Below are 16,507 nucleotides of genomic sequence, written 5' to 3'. Positions count from 1 at the left end.
AGTTTGTAGCTGGGTGTACAAATGAAATATAACAGGGGAAAGCAATCACTACCAAAAAATACATTATTACCTCCGCCACCAAAGGTGGATGGAGATTATGTTTTCTACCCTGTCTGTCTGTTTGTGAACAAGATACCTCAAAAAGATGTGGGCTGATTCGGACGAATTTTGGCACAGAGAGGACGAAATGGACAAGGCATGTGTGACAAGGACGAAATGATTAGACTTTGGTGAAGATCCGGATTTGGATTCGGCTACTAGAATTTTAAAAAGTGATTCTTCACCATTGGGAGAAAGGGACAAAAACGATACTTAGCAGGATATCTCAAAAAGTTGTGGATGGATTTTGACGAAACTTGGTGGACAAGTTGTGTGTGTGACAAGGAAGAATCGATTCGATTTTGGTGAAGATCCGGATCCAACTAGTATAATTTTTAAAGTGATTCTTCACTATTGAGTAATATGGCCAAAAATGATATTAGAGCAGGATATCTCAAAAAGTTGTGGACGTATTTGGACGAAACTTGTTGGAGAGGTTGGGTGTCTGACAAGGACAAATAAATTAGATTTTGGTGAAGATCTGAATATGGATTCGGATATGAGAGTTATTTAATTTTAAAGTGATTCTTCACCAGTGGGAGATAGGGCCAAAACCAACATTAATTTTTTTTTTTTTTTTTTATACAAGATCAAGGCTCGTGTAAGAGCTAAAAGGATATTATAACAGGATATCTCAAAAAGTTATGGATGTCAGACAAGGCCAAATAAATTCGATTTTGGTGAAGATCTGAATATAGATTCGGATATGAGAATTATTTAATTTTCAAGTGAATCTTCACAATTGAGAGATCGGGCGAAAAGCGATATATAACATGATATTAAAAAACGTTATGGACGAGTTACGAATAAACTTGGTGGACGAGTTGGTTTGGTGACAAGAACAAGCCGATTCGATTTTGGTTCAGGTCCGAATCCAGATCCGACCTATCGGTGGGATACAAAACGTGAACTGTTCACCAGGTGGAGGTATGCTCTCTACCGAGTGCTTTTATAGTTCTAAATGTGGTGGGCAATTCCAACAGGTGGGAACTTTAATTCATGTTACAACACTCAAAACATGCATATTTGTTCTCAGGCATGCCTTACCTTCAAATTATTACCACAACCAAACTTTTACCTTCAGGTCCATGAGTCATAACTTTTCATTCTCATGGCAGCTTTATAGTCACCACATACAATAGGGATATAGTGCAAGTGATAAAATGGGTGAGCTGTTGACATCACTGGGCCTCTGTTAGTTAGTTAGCTACACAATACCGAAAATTCGGTTCGATTCCGACAACTTTGAAACTTTGACCTTTGTGACCTTCAAAGGTCAAAGGTCGAGGATTCTGAAATTTGTTGGAAAACTTGTATTTCATGATGTATGTGATAATATAAAAACATGTACGACATTTCACCCTATCTGGAAGCGAACAATGTAATAAAACCATCAAAAATCGACTTTTCTAAATTTTGTGACCTCGTGACCTTGACCTTGGGGCGAAAATGAAAAATCGAGCTCCGTGGGGCTAGACACATGACATTGGCCTAACCAAATACCGAAATCCCTGTCAGATTGCACCAAACCCCTCGGAGAAGATGTCGCTTGAACTCGATTACCCCCTAAAAAGACATCTTTTTCGGGCGTGGCTCCACCCACAATGGGCGCAATACGCCCACTCTAGGCAGGACACAACTAGATCATGATATCAACCTCCCACACAAGTTTCATCAAGAACGGATGATATCATCGGGTAGTTATGCTGCGGACAGACAGACAGACAGACACACAGACAGACATGACGAATATAGTGGTCACCTGATAACTCGTGAACCAATTATAATCATACCCATCGTACATCATGTCCACATCAGCTGCTGCAAATGTTGCTTTTTATAATCGTGACTTGACATTTTTTCTGGAATAGCTGTAGTGTAAGAATAGTTATTCCTCAACCATCGACAGGGCAATAGGCACATGGTTAGTCCACGCATACTTAATCGAATTCCTGTAAAACTCACCGCTCTCACGAAGTGGTCAGACCATTTGTTGAAGAAGCAAGCAAGCGTGGCATTGATGTTTTATTGATCCCCATGTGAATGCCTATTTGCAACTTTCTTTTCTTGCAATTGCGGTGCACAGCATTGCTTGCCAGTGTCGTCCCCCCCCCCCCCCCCCCCCTCCCCCCGAGTATTCCCTGGTGATCTGTAGCTGAAACTGAGGAGCCGTCTCCATAGCATACTTGACTACCTCTTCCTCTTGAAGATGTGTTCAGCCCTTGGGGAGGTGTGTATGGTATAATGGTCGGATTGTGTGCGCCAGGTTCCTTTGGAATAGACGGCTTCTGGTTATTTCAGCTCCTTCTGGTGACGACGACAGCTTCATCCTCCAGCTTGGTGCTCTCACTTCTCCCTGCAGTCTCGGTAAATGTTTTAATCGCCTGAACACATTCTGTGATGATATAATAATGTGGTAGAATATTTCCATCAAGCTACCAAACAGATGTCTTGTCTAATTGTTGCATGTGCATGATGAACACACTGCCATTCCATTGACAAACAGGAAGATGTATTTATGGGTTTTTTTCCCAGAAAAGGTTCATGTCTGTGATGACACTAACTGTAGGATATAGTGGCTGTTAGTACTGAAAGGCATTCTGGAGTGACGCTGAGAACTCCCTCCAAACATCATCATCCACAAAGATGATCAATCGTCATTGATTAATGTCCAACAGAACATTTGTCTTCAATGCGAGAGAAGATAAAAGTTACAAAGGCTTACAAAAACGTAAAACAATAAAACATTGCCACAAAACTTGATCCTTTCCAACCCTTTTGTACATGAATGTTCACCACCATCTCTTATCTTCCCCCATCCAAAACCTTCATCTTTTCTACCCCCATTAATTCACCCCAGATCCACTTTTCTGAAATACCAACTTCTTTCCTGGAAGTCCTAGCAGTGTCCATGTGTTTTTTCTTTTTACCTCACACCTCACCACGCTTGCTCCCCCCAAGCCCTCTCCCTCCCACAGATCTCCCGATGTCCCTGTTCTCTGCTGTTGTACTTGTGCTTCCCTCTCTCCACATCTTGTCTCTCGCTCCCTTTATTGTGTTTTGTGTCCGGTTTTTTTTTGTGATTAATGTTAGCTCTTACACGAGCCTCGATCTTGATCTTGTATCAAAAAAAAAAGAAAAAGAAAAAAGAAGATGTTGTGCAACAGTACTCGGGGGATACTTTTGAGATGATGAAAACTCCGGTGGCCACTAATTAATCAATATATATATAAATAACCACCTTTAGAGGCCATTTTTCCCCGCAAAGCGGGGGTTGGCCTTTTTCGGGAACCGTGGTTGTTGTTGTTTTTTTGGTCCCCTTTTTGAAGCAATGTTTTACGGCCGGATGCCCTTCATGACGCGAACCCTTTTTGCCGCCTTTAACGACAAACAGGGAATTACCAGTGAACTGGTACTCAATTAGCCGACCTCGGAAGGATGACAGGCTGAGTCAACCCCCCTGGCGTTAATTCAGCGATCGACCGGGATTCGAGCCCAGGATCCTTGGATCCTAAGCCGGCACCCTAGCCGCTAGCCCAACACTAGGGCCCGCTAGCCCAACACTAATTAATCAATGAACCAGCGAAATGGAAAAAGCTTTGACAAAACTGAAAAGGTACTTCAATAGATCGAATCCAATGCTTCTTGCTTTCATCTGGGTAATGATCATGCACGTGATCAACTCAATATCACCCTCCATGACCACAAGAGGTAATGGTCACTCACCTGGGCATCAAACCCACTACGGTTCTCAAGCTATGGTGAAGGAAACGGCTGCCATGCTTTCTACAAACGGGAACTGTTCTCAAACATTTTTTTTTTCTTCCAAGATTGAGGCTCATGGAAGGTCAAGGTGACGGAGTATATAAAGGCAAAGAACTGACAGTGGGCCCATAAGCCACGTATGAGCAAAACAAGATGGAGAGTACAAGATCTGCAACACCAAGATGAGGTCTGCTTCAGATAGCTTTGATCCCTATGTGCGAGGCCTGGTGCGATGAAAGGCCTGGTGTGAGGCAAAGACAAAATGGCCATATGACGATTTGCTCAACGCTAGATAACTGATGGGTAAGCTTCTATGTGAGAGGGTTAACGTGATTGAGCGACCACAGTGGTTGATAATATTGAAGGTTATCTGGAGTGGCAATGAAATATCAAAGTTTGCCACGAGAATCAGATGAAGCAGCATTCGCGTCTGGTACATACCTCCTAGAGGAAGTGTATCATCACTAATAAATAATAAATAAATAAAAACCACCTTTAGAGGCCATTTTTCCCCGCAAGCGGGGGTTGGCCTTTTTCGGGAACCGTGGTTGTTGTTGTTTTTCGGTCCCCTTTTTGAAGCAATGTTTTATGGCCGGATGCCCTTCCTGACGCCAACCCTTTTTGCCGCCTTTAACGACAAGCAGGGAATTACCAGTGAACTGGTACTCAATTTGCCGACCTCGGAAGGATGACAGGCTGAGTCAACCCCCCTGGCGTTAATTCAGCGATTGACCGGGATTCGAACCCAGGATCCTAGGATCCTAAGCCGGCACCCTAGCCGCTAGCCCAACACCAGGGATCCAATCATCACCAATAAAAGGTACATTATAATGATCACTAAAAGCCACACCCTCCCTCCGGGCGCGAGTACCTTTCTCAACCCACCACCGGGTGGCCATTGTTCTGCAGCACATTCTTGGAAATGCAATGTGATTTTTAAAAGAAATTTTATTTATCACAACACATCATGGGGCTTACCTTGTGTAGCTTGGTTGCTTTATGCAGCTTTCTTCAGCGAGAAGAGCATGGGAGGAGTTTATATATATACAATCCTAGCCACCTGGGGTAATTGATTAAGTGAAAACTTTGGAGTCAGTCGGTATAAACCAACATGAAGACCTGAGAACTGTCTATGAGAGAAAAGCAAGCAATGTGGAAGCTGAAATAACAGAATAATTAAATTACAACCATGGCACAAAAACTGGGCAAGGTAAATGCAACAATTTGGAATATCTGGAAAAAGAAATAAAACCACTCGTGAACTTAGCAATAGACAACGACCAGGTCAGCCAAGGAAAACAACTGCAGTCATCAGAAAAAATCATCATAGCTGTGACGAAAACCCAAAAATAACTGCTAGTGACATCATCAACAACCTCCAGAGCGCAGGGGGGAAGTATCACAATCTGCCATTCGCAGAAGATTTCGACAACAGAATTACAAAGGCAACACTGAAAGATGCGAACCTCTCATCAACACCAAACACAGAAAGGCCAGATTAGAATTTGCCCATATGTACAGGGTGAGCCAGTAGAGTTCTGGAACTAATTGTTTTATGGACAGATGAAACCAAGATAAACCTTTACCAAAGCGATGCAAAGGCAAAAGCGTGGAGAAAGGAAGGAACTACATATGCTCCAAAGGCTTGCATGGCCGCTTCTGGAACTGACTGACGCACTCATCTTTATTGATGATGTAACTAATTATGGCAGCCGCAGAATGAATTCGAAAGTGTACTGAAACATTTTGTCTGCCTATGTACAAGAAAATGCCTCCAATCTCACTTCACCATGCAGCAAGGCAAAGACCCAAAACACACTGCCAACACAACCAAGGAGTTCATCAGGGGGGAAAAGTGGAAGGTTTTAGACTGGCCAGGCCAATCTCCTGATTTAAATCCAATAGAGCATGCATTTCACTTGTGAAGAGGAAACTAAAGTTTAAAACCCCCCAAAACAAACAACAACTGAAAATGGCTGCAGTAAAGACTTCAAAAGCATCTCAAAGGAAGATACCAAGAGTTTGGTGATGTCGATGGCTCACAGGCTCGATGCAGTTATTGTATGCAACCAAATACTAACTATTATACTACTTATAAACCAAGTTAATCTGTTCCAATACTTATACTTACCTAAAATGGGGAGACTGAACATATAAAAGTTCTGTTGTTCTACAATTTAATATATACTAGGGCATTGCCCGTACTATATCTATATCTAAAATTATATCCCCCCCCTCTATTTACATGAAATGGTTTGGTCCAAAGCGAACGGCTTCCGGAGTTTGGTAAAGAAATCGCCATCGCGTGCACAAACGCGCAGGAAAGCGAATGAATCGCAAATTCGTTTTTATTAGTTTTAAAACATAGTTTAACGCCAACATAGTTTGCAAACGTGAAATAAATGAATACGCTCTCAAATGTGCCATCCGAGGCAGAGTGTGTCCGCCACGTTCGGCACACGCGATAGTTCGCTGCTCTCTGATTGGTTGAATCGTTTTTTGGACATAGCTCGGTAAGTAATTGTCCGATTAATATGAAACCTTGAAAAGGCACATCCTCGGGTCCCCAGCAATATACCTGGCAAGTTAAAAGTATATCGGACCCGTGGTTGTCGAGAAACAGCGGTCACAGACAAACGTACAAACGTACAAACAGAGATTACTGGAATTATAGATAGACTAGGGCATGCCCGTACTATATCTATATCTAAAATTATATCCCCCCCTCTATTTACATGAAATGGTTTGGTTCATGAAATGTTTTGGTCCATTCGCAACGCCAAAGCGAACGGCGAACGCTTTACATGAAATGGTTTGGTGCATGAAATGTTTTGGTCCAGTCGCAACGCCAAAGCGAACGGCGAACGGCTTGCGAGTACAGTGACAATCCCCCCGGGGTTTTAATTAGTTTTAAAACATCGTTTAACGCCAACATAGCGCCAACATAGTTTGCAAACGTGAAATAAATGAATACGCTCTCAAATGTGCCATCCGAGGCAGAGTGTGTCCGCCACGTTCGGCACACGCGATAGCTCGCTGCTCTCTGATTGGTTGAATCGTTTTTTGGACATAGCTCGGTAAGTAATTGTCCGATTAATATGAAACCTTGAAAAGGCACATCCTCGGGTCCCCAGCAATATACCTGGCAAGTTTAAAGTATATCGGACCCGTGGTTGTCGAGAAACAGCGGTCACAGACAAACGTACAAACGTACAAACAGAGATTACTGGAATTATAGATAGATATATATACATAGAAATACCAAGAAATAAAATCTGACCTGTGATTTGGCCTCGTATTCATATTTTGATCTCAAATCCAAATTTATCGAGTATTGGGCAATAATAACAAATTTGACTTCACTGTTCCAATACTTATGGAGGGCATTGTGTACAAACACACACAAACACGATTATCTCAGAGTCTTGTAAACACAAGCAAATCACTTTGATGACAGTTTGACATGATGATGATGATGATGATGACAGTTTGACACGATGATGATGATGATGATGATGACAGTTTGACATGATGATGATGATGATGACAGTTTGACATGATGATGATGATGACAGTTTGACATGATGATGATGATGATTGATGACAGTTTGACATGATGATGATGATGATGATGGACAGTTTGACATGATGATGATGCTGATGGACAGTTTGACATGATGATGATGACAGTTTGACATGATGATGATGATGACAGTTTGACATGATGATGATGACAGTTTGACATGATGATGATGATGATCATGACAGTTTGACACGCTGATGATGATGATGATGATGACAGTTTGACATGATGATGATGATGATGACAGTTTGACATGATGATGATGATGATGACAGTTTGACATGATGATGATTGATGACAGTTTGACATGATGATGATGATGATGATGATGGACAGTTTGACATGATGATGATGGACAGTTTGACATGATGATGATGGACAGTTTGACATGATGATGATGACAGTTTGACATGATGATGATGACAGTTTGACATGATGATGATGATGATCATGACAGTTTGACATGATGATGATGATGATCATGACAGTTTGACATGATGATGATGATGATTATTATTATTATTATTATTATTATTATTATTCCCCCAGCACTGCGGCACATGCTTGTACTGAAACTGCTGGGCCTGGAGAAACAGGCTGAGGGAGTTGTGGAGTTTCATGCCCTCAACGGTAAAGTACCATAAACACAATATCATCCAATGGACTACACAGACTAAAACACAAAACACTACGCAAGGACCATTAGCTTGTGGTGTTTTATAGTATTGTTATCGAGAGCAAAATCATTTTGCAATTTGACCAAATAGTACTTTGACGGAGAAGAGACAAAGGACTCCAGGGAACTAGGCAGACACAGTCGAGATGGCTGCAACCTTCAGTCGGTCTCTGTGCATTTATCAGTGTCAGTACCTGTGACTGGCTGGTAGGGCACCCGAAAGGTGTGTGCACTAGTCTGTGAGCTGTCTCGCTCGTTTTCGAATCCTGATCCAATTATAAATTGTCGTCACCCTGGTGTTTCACCGGCAGGGCGACACCGAGCGTAATGGCCATCCGAGCGACAGTGGACTTGATGCCACACTCTGCCTACAAAGCATCAATCCAACATAGTGGGGGAAGGGAGCCGTGCATGGGTAATTTTTTCTTTTCATTTCAAATTGATGCAATAGTTTCGTTTTCAGTACCAATTCGAAGGTAAAGGCCTACAGAACAATTTTGGTTCGAGTGTCAAGCACTCAGATAAAAAATGGGGCTCCTGGGGACGTGGAGGGTTCCTGACCCCCCACCGGCCTATGGGAAATATGGAAACTGTTATAACTTTTGATTGGATGATCCGATCTGAACATATGAGGTATGCATGGATTCAGGATCAGGAGTAGCAACTTGTATTTCAAGCATATTGCCCATAGAAGCAATAATTTTGCCGGTATCGGCGCATATCCACAAAAAAGACCAAGGGTCATAAACCCGGTAAGCTGAAACATGTAAAATTAAAAAAAATTAAAAACTGGACAATTATACTCGGGCCCAATGATATCGTGACATTTTTATTTATCTTTTAACTGTGCTACGATATGGTGGTGAGTAACTGCTTAGACAATAATTGCTTGAATAACTCCTTGAACAATAATTTTAATAAGAAAGTGGCTAACATATCGACCATATATACATGTCAGTATTGGAAATTGTTCTGGTCCAGCTACTTCTCGCATTTGCACTTGCACAGAGCGCAGGTACTTGTGCAAGTGCACTTCACATCCAGGTGGAATACATCCTTGGCGAGGGGCAGCCAGGTCCAAATGGGAAGCAGCTTGCCGTCCTCTTCCTTCCACCCATGATTAGTGGGGTTGTTGACAGGCATCATGAACCTTTGGGCTGTTGTCCAGATGCTCGCTTGGAAGACGCTCCTTTTGAGATGTTGATCCAAAGCATCACTCGTTGGGGGAATTCTCTGCACGTCCCGAGTCTTCTGTGAGAACACCCTCATTCGGACGAGGTCAACGTCATCGTCCTCGTTTGACTCATTGGAGTACAGCCTACAGACACAGTTCGTTGCCACTTCTTTCAGCCTTGGCGATGTTTGGAATGGAGTGTCGACGATAGTTGCAAACTCCTCCATGAGGGAGGGCACTTCGTGCATCAACCTGCAGCAGTATCGCTTACCCTTAAACTTGAAGGAAGATGTGCTGTCTGATCCAGTGAATGCGTGGGAGAGGGCCATGGCTTTGCACGTTGTTGTGCCCAGGTTTGTGGCGATAGTGTTCAGGTAGATCATTCTGGTTGTCTTTCCCGCTTTGAAGGAGATTCAGATTTCTGCGGCCGGATTCAGAGCCTTGATGTGATGGAAATTACTCAGAAGGATTACGACAACATCTGTGTCTCCAGTATGAACCATCCCAAGTGACGATGTTTGGAGGGCGTGGAGGAGATGTACTCGGCCACGAATGTCAGCTTCCTCATGGTTGCATTGATCCATTGGTGGACTGTTTCCAACATGGTGGACTTGATCACCTGCAGTGATGTAGACATCCTTGTCATCTGGGAACTGTCCTTCTGTTATCTTTTGTGACAGGAATGAGAACAGTTCCTTCTTGTTATCAATGTTCCTCAGAAACTTCTGCCAATTTTCTGGGATTTTGGCAGTACCAGATACGTGTTGTCGGGTGCCTGTTCCTCGTTTTTCCCTTGGTCAAAGATCAAAGGTCCTCCTTTCCCTTGTGCCTCCTTTGATTGTCAGTGCACGATACTGGTCCCAGACAATGTCTACTCTTGTCGATCTTTTCAAGTCGTGGCGAACTCTTGGGCAGACTACCTTGTCGAAATATGAATCAAAGGTGTTTCCTTGGACAGTTTCACCAGGAAGTAAGTGTATCAGTACTCCACCGTCAATAACAATGAAGTCGTAAACATCTGGCGCTACTCGTACTGGCTTCCACGATGTATACCAACAAATCTGACTTGGTACAAGAATTGAGGGACCCTTCGGATGACAACGCAGGTGGGTATGGGGAAGATTCGTGACGAAGAAAATCCTCCAAATCCCCCCCCCAATTTTTTTTACCTGAGTGCTTGACACTCGAACCAAAATTGTTCTTTAGGCCCTTACCTTCAAATTGGTACTGAAAACGAAAGTTGTGCATAAATTTGAAATGACTGAGTGTCCGGGCACTCCACCAACAGTTTCTACTCCGGTTGGGAAGCGAACCAAGGCTAGACAAACAGTTCAAAATATTGTGTGCTGACTCCAGATTACCCTGTGAGCTCTCAAATACCAGATTCCATCCATTCGTTCATTCTACCGACCTTCAGAATTTTACTGATGTTTGACTTCATGATCTTCTGCTCAGAGTCTGGGAGGTCGGTGGTTCAAAGCCCTGCCGAGTCAAGCCAAAGACTTATAAAATAGTACGTGCTGCTTCCTTGCTTGTCATTCAGCATTTCAATAGACAAGAGCACGGACAACCCACATAGGTTGGCATCCATGGGGTGGAGTAAATGCCCCGCTGAGTGCGGTGACAAAAGCGGCGCCATTGTTGTGACGTCGCTGGTACCAATATACCCCGGGAAGTAACGACACTTCCCCAAGCTCAGTGACATATATATGTTCATCTGTTAGTTAGGGTCAAAACCTGCTCCAAGTGAGAAATGGTGTTCCCTTTTTTAAAAAAATGGTTTCTTGGGTAACGTGTCGCCCGATTTTTGAAAAAAGGTTCCCAAAGTGCTCGGACTTTAACTTTTAGGTGCCCAGTGGGCTTTCTCTAACTTTCCCACCAGTGTTGACGTGTAAGTGATATATTATAATCTAAATGGGTATGTTAAGATATTTAAAGGTGCAAAGAAAAGGTTGACATTAAAAATATGGCATGTGTGCCCATGAGACGATGAGAAAGGGACCCTAATGGCACAATGCCTTGATACAAGCAATTATTATGCTGCATGTATGTTGTGCTTATTTCGGCAAGATTTTGTTTTAAATGCAATCTAGTGTATATAACGTGATACCTGCTCAAATAAAGAAGCACCAAATAGGGGCCCATGTGCCTCTTATTCTATGAAATGAGCCCAAATGAGGAAATGGCTCTTAAATGTACATTGATGGGTGCTGCAATTTGAGTTCATTTTGGGATCACGATGGAAATCAAAGACATCCAACACTATGAATCATCATGAGTATTCTCCTTACGGGCACCAGAATGGCAGACTGGCCTAAATGAACTCGTAACAAAACTAGAACGGCACTCGGTAGAGCGCATACCTCCACCTGGTGAACAGTTTGTTTTGTATCCCAATGATAGGCCGGATCTGGATTCGGACCTGAACCAAAATCTAATCGGCTTGTTCTCGTCACCAAACCAACTCGTCCACCAAGTTTATTCACAACTCGTCCACAACTTTTTTAAAATATGTTATGTATCGCTTTTCACGCGATCTCTCAATGGTGACGAATCACTTAAAAATTAAATAATTATTGTAGCCGAAATCGATATTCAGATCTTCACCAAAATCGAAACGATTAGTCCTTTTCACATACATAACCTCTCCACCAAGTTTTGTTCAAATCCGTCCACAACTTTTTAAGATATCCTGCTATATATCATTTTTGGCCATATCACTCAATGGTGAAGAATCACTTAAAAATTTATACTAGCCGGATCCAGATCCGGATCTTCACCAAAATTGAATCGATTCTTCCTTGTCACACACACAACATGTCCAACAAGTTTCGTCCAAATCCATCTATATCTTTTTGAGATATCCTGCTATATGTTGGGGTTTTAGCCCAATCTCCCAATGGTGAAGAATCACTTAAAAATCAAATAATTCTCATATCCGAATCCATATTCAGATCTTCACCAAAATCTAATCATTTTGCTTTTGTCACACATGCTACCTCTTTGCCAATTTTCGGCCGAATCCGTCCACAACTTTTTGAGATATCCTGTTTACAAACGGACAGACAAACATCGTCCATAACTTTTTTAAATATCATGTTATATATCACTTTTCACCTTTGGTGGCAGAGGTAACTAGAACGACACCTTTCGACGTCATGACGTCGACCGATATGCCTCCACCCACATTATTACATAATTATACAGATTTGTACCAAGTTTGATTTAAATCGATTCAGCTGGTGTCAAGTATCACATTTTTACCTGACATGACCTTTGACCTCACCAAAATCACAAAATCACTTCAATCCTCACCTTTGATGCCAAAATATAATCAGTTAATCTTTGCATCATAATATATACTTCTACCAAATTTGTTCAAAATGCCATCACTTGTTCCCAAGTTGGCATGGAAACAAGTTTTACTATACATGACCTCTGACCATTGACCTATTGACTCCAAAATCTAATCAGTTAATCTTTGCATAATATATACCCATACCAAGCTTGTTCAAAATCACATCACTGGTTCACGAGTTGGCGCAGAAACATAATTTTTTTACTGAAATACGACCTCTGACCTCGAGACCCCAAAATCTAATCGGCTAATCTTTACAACATTATACATATCTGTACCAAGGTTGAATTAGATCACTTCAGCCGTTCTCAAGTTATTGACCTATTACAGACTTTGACCTTTGACCTCGTAACCCTAAAAAAACCTCTAATATGTTCATCTTTACCTCTTTATACATACCTACCGCCAAGTTTGATTAAGATCCCTTCAGCCGTTCTCAAGTTATCCCGGTAAGGAAAACCTATCACAGACAGAAGGACAACCTGAAAACATAATGCCTCCGGAGACTTCGTCGGTGGAGGCATAACTACAGGAAATAATCATTTTCCTTTCAATAAAATTTCCATACATCTGTTTGTTGGCATGCTGAGCTAAAACAATGTAGTCAAACAATAAACATGACAATGGTCGAATTGGGCTCAGATTTTCAACTGAGAGAAGGACAATTTGAAGAACGAGATAAATATCATTTTACCTCTCGCTACAACGTAATAGAGATACATTCCTTCAGCAATGTATTCTGGAAAGTTTTCCACCTTTTCGAAAAGTCTTTCACTCAAAATTACAAGGGTCTTGGAATGTGTTAGTGTCATATCGTCACGCATGTAAAGTCATTCCTTTGAACACTCTTTTGGGCAAATTAAACAGACTGCGAGACATGTGGATCGTTCATCAATGATAAATTCTTTGTCGGATGGGCCGAGACCAGTCTTTTTGTCAAAACATCTTCCGCTGTGTCAGGCGTACTCAGTATACATTTGGCGTTTTCTGTCAAACAGATCGCTTGCATTGGTATACGTCTTCCTTTTGGGTACTTTTCTTCATTGCATATTATGCACTAGTAAAAAGCCTGTCAATAATAACGGGTTGGAACAGTTTATTCGACGGTGCAGCCTCGTGAGCATGCCAAAGTCTGAAGCCTCGGCCTAGTGTCAGGTGTGCTTATATCTTTATTTATTAGACATCCTACGATGTAAATGAACACTCGTTTTACTCTGCGCTCATTGTAAAGAACTCTGCATGGGGAAAAAAATGTTGCTAACGATGACGTCATTGTGCCTTAATCATGACGTCATAATTCGACAAGTACAACGCTTAGTCCGATCAGTTTGAAATTTATTGAGTGTGATCTACGCAACAATTATATTGGAGAATGGAAATTTATGATCTCATATTGGATCAAAGAAAAAGCCCTTAACAAAAACAGAAGAGTTGGCTCGCACCAAGTTGACTGTGCCGGTAATTATTCCATGAATACCATCTAGTTATACCATGGCATTGGGCCATTAGAGGGCCATTTGGGTCCCTTTCACATTGTTTAATGGGCACATGGGCCAAATTTTTGATTTCAACCTTTTCTTTGCACCTCAGGTATCTTAAATCTTGACATACCCATTAAGAAAATATATCACTTCACACGTCAAAATTGGTGGGAAAATAGTGTATAGCCCATTTTGCATCTAAAAGTTAAAGGACGAGCACTTTTGGTACGCTTTTTCAGAAATTGTGTGGCATCATAGTTTTCAGGTCAAAATTTTACCCCAGAAACAGTTTTCAAAAAAAGTGAACACCATTTGATTTCCCACCTGGAGCAGTGTTTGAGCATGCACCGTGTGCATCCACTCTACGACAGGCCCTGCATCATGCAAAATGAAAAAAAAGAATGGCACCACAACCTTTGTCAACACAAAGCAGGCCAAACGTAGCTTGGTATTCCAAATACTTTATAGAAAACTCAGGTATAAATGAGAAAGGCTGCAAAATTCATGGAGTGTCATAAAGTTCTAGCAAACGGTTCTGAACCACCATGGACCGGGAAAAAACTTATTCTTTAAAAGCAAAACGACAAGGCCAGACTACATTAACATCCAACAGAAAATATATGGTGGCACACCTGTCAACTGTAGCTTGTGGCATGCTTGTACTGCCAGGTTAGAGCAACATGGCAGAGGCCCGAAAAGAAAGAAAATAGAAGGAAAAAGAAAACTGCGAAATGTCTACTAGGAGATGGAATTCCAAAGTACAACTCCAAGCAACCCATCAGAAATCCCCTGTGTTACCTCAAAACACACCATGGTCCTCGGCATGTGGCACTGAAAACAGAGAAACCCCGATGTTACAAGAACAAGGAAACAACACTCCATAAACGGGAAAAAGGCAGTTTGCTACGAGAGACTAACGAGCATGCAACAGTTCAAGAACAACCAATTTGTTTCATTTCTCAAAGTCTCTCCAGTTCAATTTACGCAACAACAGAAGTTGTTGCCCCGTTGTTGTTCAGGTTGCTTGTCATCGTCGAATCGGTGGCCACACAGGTGGGTCTTCCAAAATCGAAACCTAACAGTCAATGGGAGCAGGTCCCAGTTGTACTGTGGTGTTCCAGATCAGAGCTGCATTCACAAATGGCATTATATGCAACAAATGCCCTGCGCGCAGGCAGGTCATGAATGAGCACCACACATTTGGTCGACATCTCCCAGGTTAGTCCTCGATGGCCTAACACCATGGATGCACAAGGCTGGGGGAACATTCCCGTACGAATGTAGTTTTGGGAGTCATAGAGCTAATCAGGAGAGTTCCTTTGGAATCCCAGAAGATTGCAGCCATGATCTTTTCGGCTGACGGTAGGATGTGAAATATCCTGCATATTAGTGATTCCTTGTCTGATTCCAATTTGGTTTCAGGTTTCAAGTGGTGAAGCCACATTTAGTCACGAGCTACCAGAGGACTGATGAAGCCAATGGATCTAGGTTAAACCGTTTGACAAGTGGAGAGACGATGTCGGCCACTGTCGTCAATTGTGAGGAACTTGTCTTGCTGAGACCCAAGACATGCATGTCCAAGTGTTTACAGATCAAACTTATGGTAAAAACATTGCCTTGAGAAATTCCAACTTAAATTAATATTCTGATAATCCTTCACAATTAATGCCTCAACCTTGTCCACAGTGGGCAGATTGGTCACATCTGCTGGCCATCCTAACCTTGAGTCATCTTCAAGGGACTCGCATTCATACAACCTCACTTTTAGCCCCTGTGGTCTAAGAGGGCCACCATCACCATACAGGGTCACAGTGTGTTCAGATTTCTTAGTGACAATATGTGACAATTCGATGCTCCATTATCATATGCCACAATCAGCTTTTGGAATATGTTCCAATATACCACAACATCCATTTAACAAATGGCCGAGAACAACATTCCGTATTCTGTTTCCAACAAATACGTCGGTCCCAGAACTTTTGGAAATTGAGAAGATATGACCGCTTTCAAGCATCCATTGGTTACAATTGTGGGTGTAGTCGGACAGCCTGGTCGTCTTCGACCATTTCCATCAATGGGACTCTGCTGTGCTGTTAGGCCAAATTTCTGCTTTACATTACAGAATCTGATGTGTAAAAGCCTGTTCGTTTTTGCAGTATGTATGCATGCATGTATGGACAGATTGCCTTCGCCCCATTGGTTGGACAGCTGGCCCGACTACACCCACAATTGTAACCTGAAATAAATAAATAAATCAGAAGTCCACCATTTAGTGCCAGCGCATAGCCTCTGGGCCCATAGCCCAGTGCAATTTGAATTATCTGAGCTGTATAGTATATATTTTTTATAGTATATATAACCACGATATATT

General features: G+C 42.1%; 1 protein-coding gene across 3 annotated transcripts in view; it reads left to right on the top strand.

The window, feature by feature from the left end:
- The window catches only part of LOC137425269 (coiled-coil domain-containing protein 80), a 96,204-nt gene that overhangs the window by 78,806 nt on the left and 891 nt on the right, over positions 1–16,507 (top strand). For all 3 annotated transcript variants that reach the window (XM_068113529.2, XM_068113527.2, XM_068113526.2), the window contains 2 exons: positions 2,366–2,466; positions 7,997–8,077. In XM_068113529.2, coding sequence (XP_067969630.2) covers positions 2,366–2,466; positions 7,997–8,077 — 182 coding nt within the window. The remainder of the gene's footprint in view (positions 1–2,365; positions 2,467–7,996; positions 8,078–16,507) is intronic.

The sequence above is a fragment of the Myxine glutinosa genome, chromosome 4, assembly GCF_964187855.1.
Source record: "Myxine glutinosa chromosome 4, kmMyxGlut1.1, whole genome shotgun sequence".
NCBI lineage: Eukaryota > Metazoa > Chordata > Myxini > Myxiniformes > Myxinidae > Myxine > Myxine glutinosa.
The sequence above is the reverse complement of the archived record's forward strand: the minus strand, read 5'-3'. Positions and strand labels throughout refer to the sequence as shown.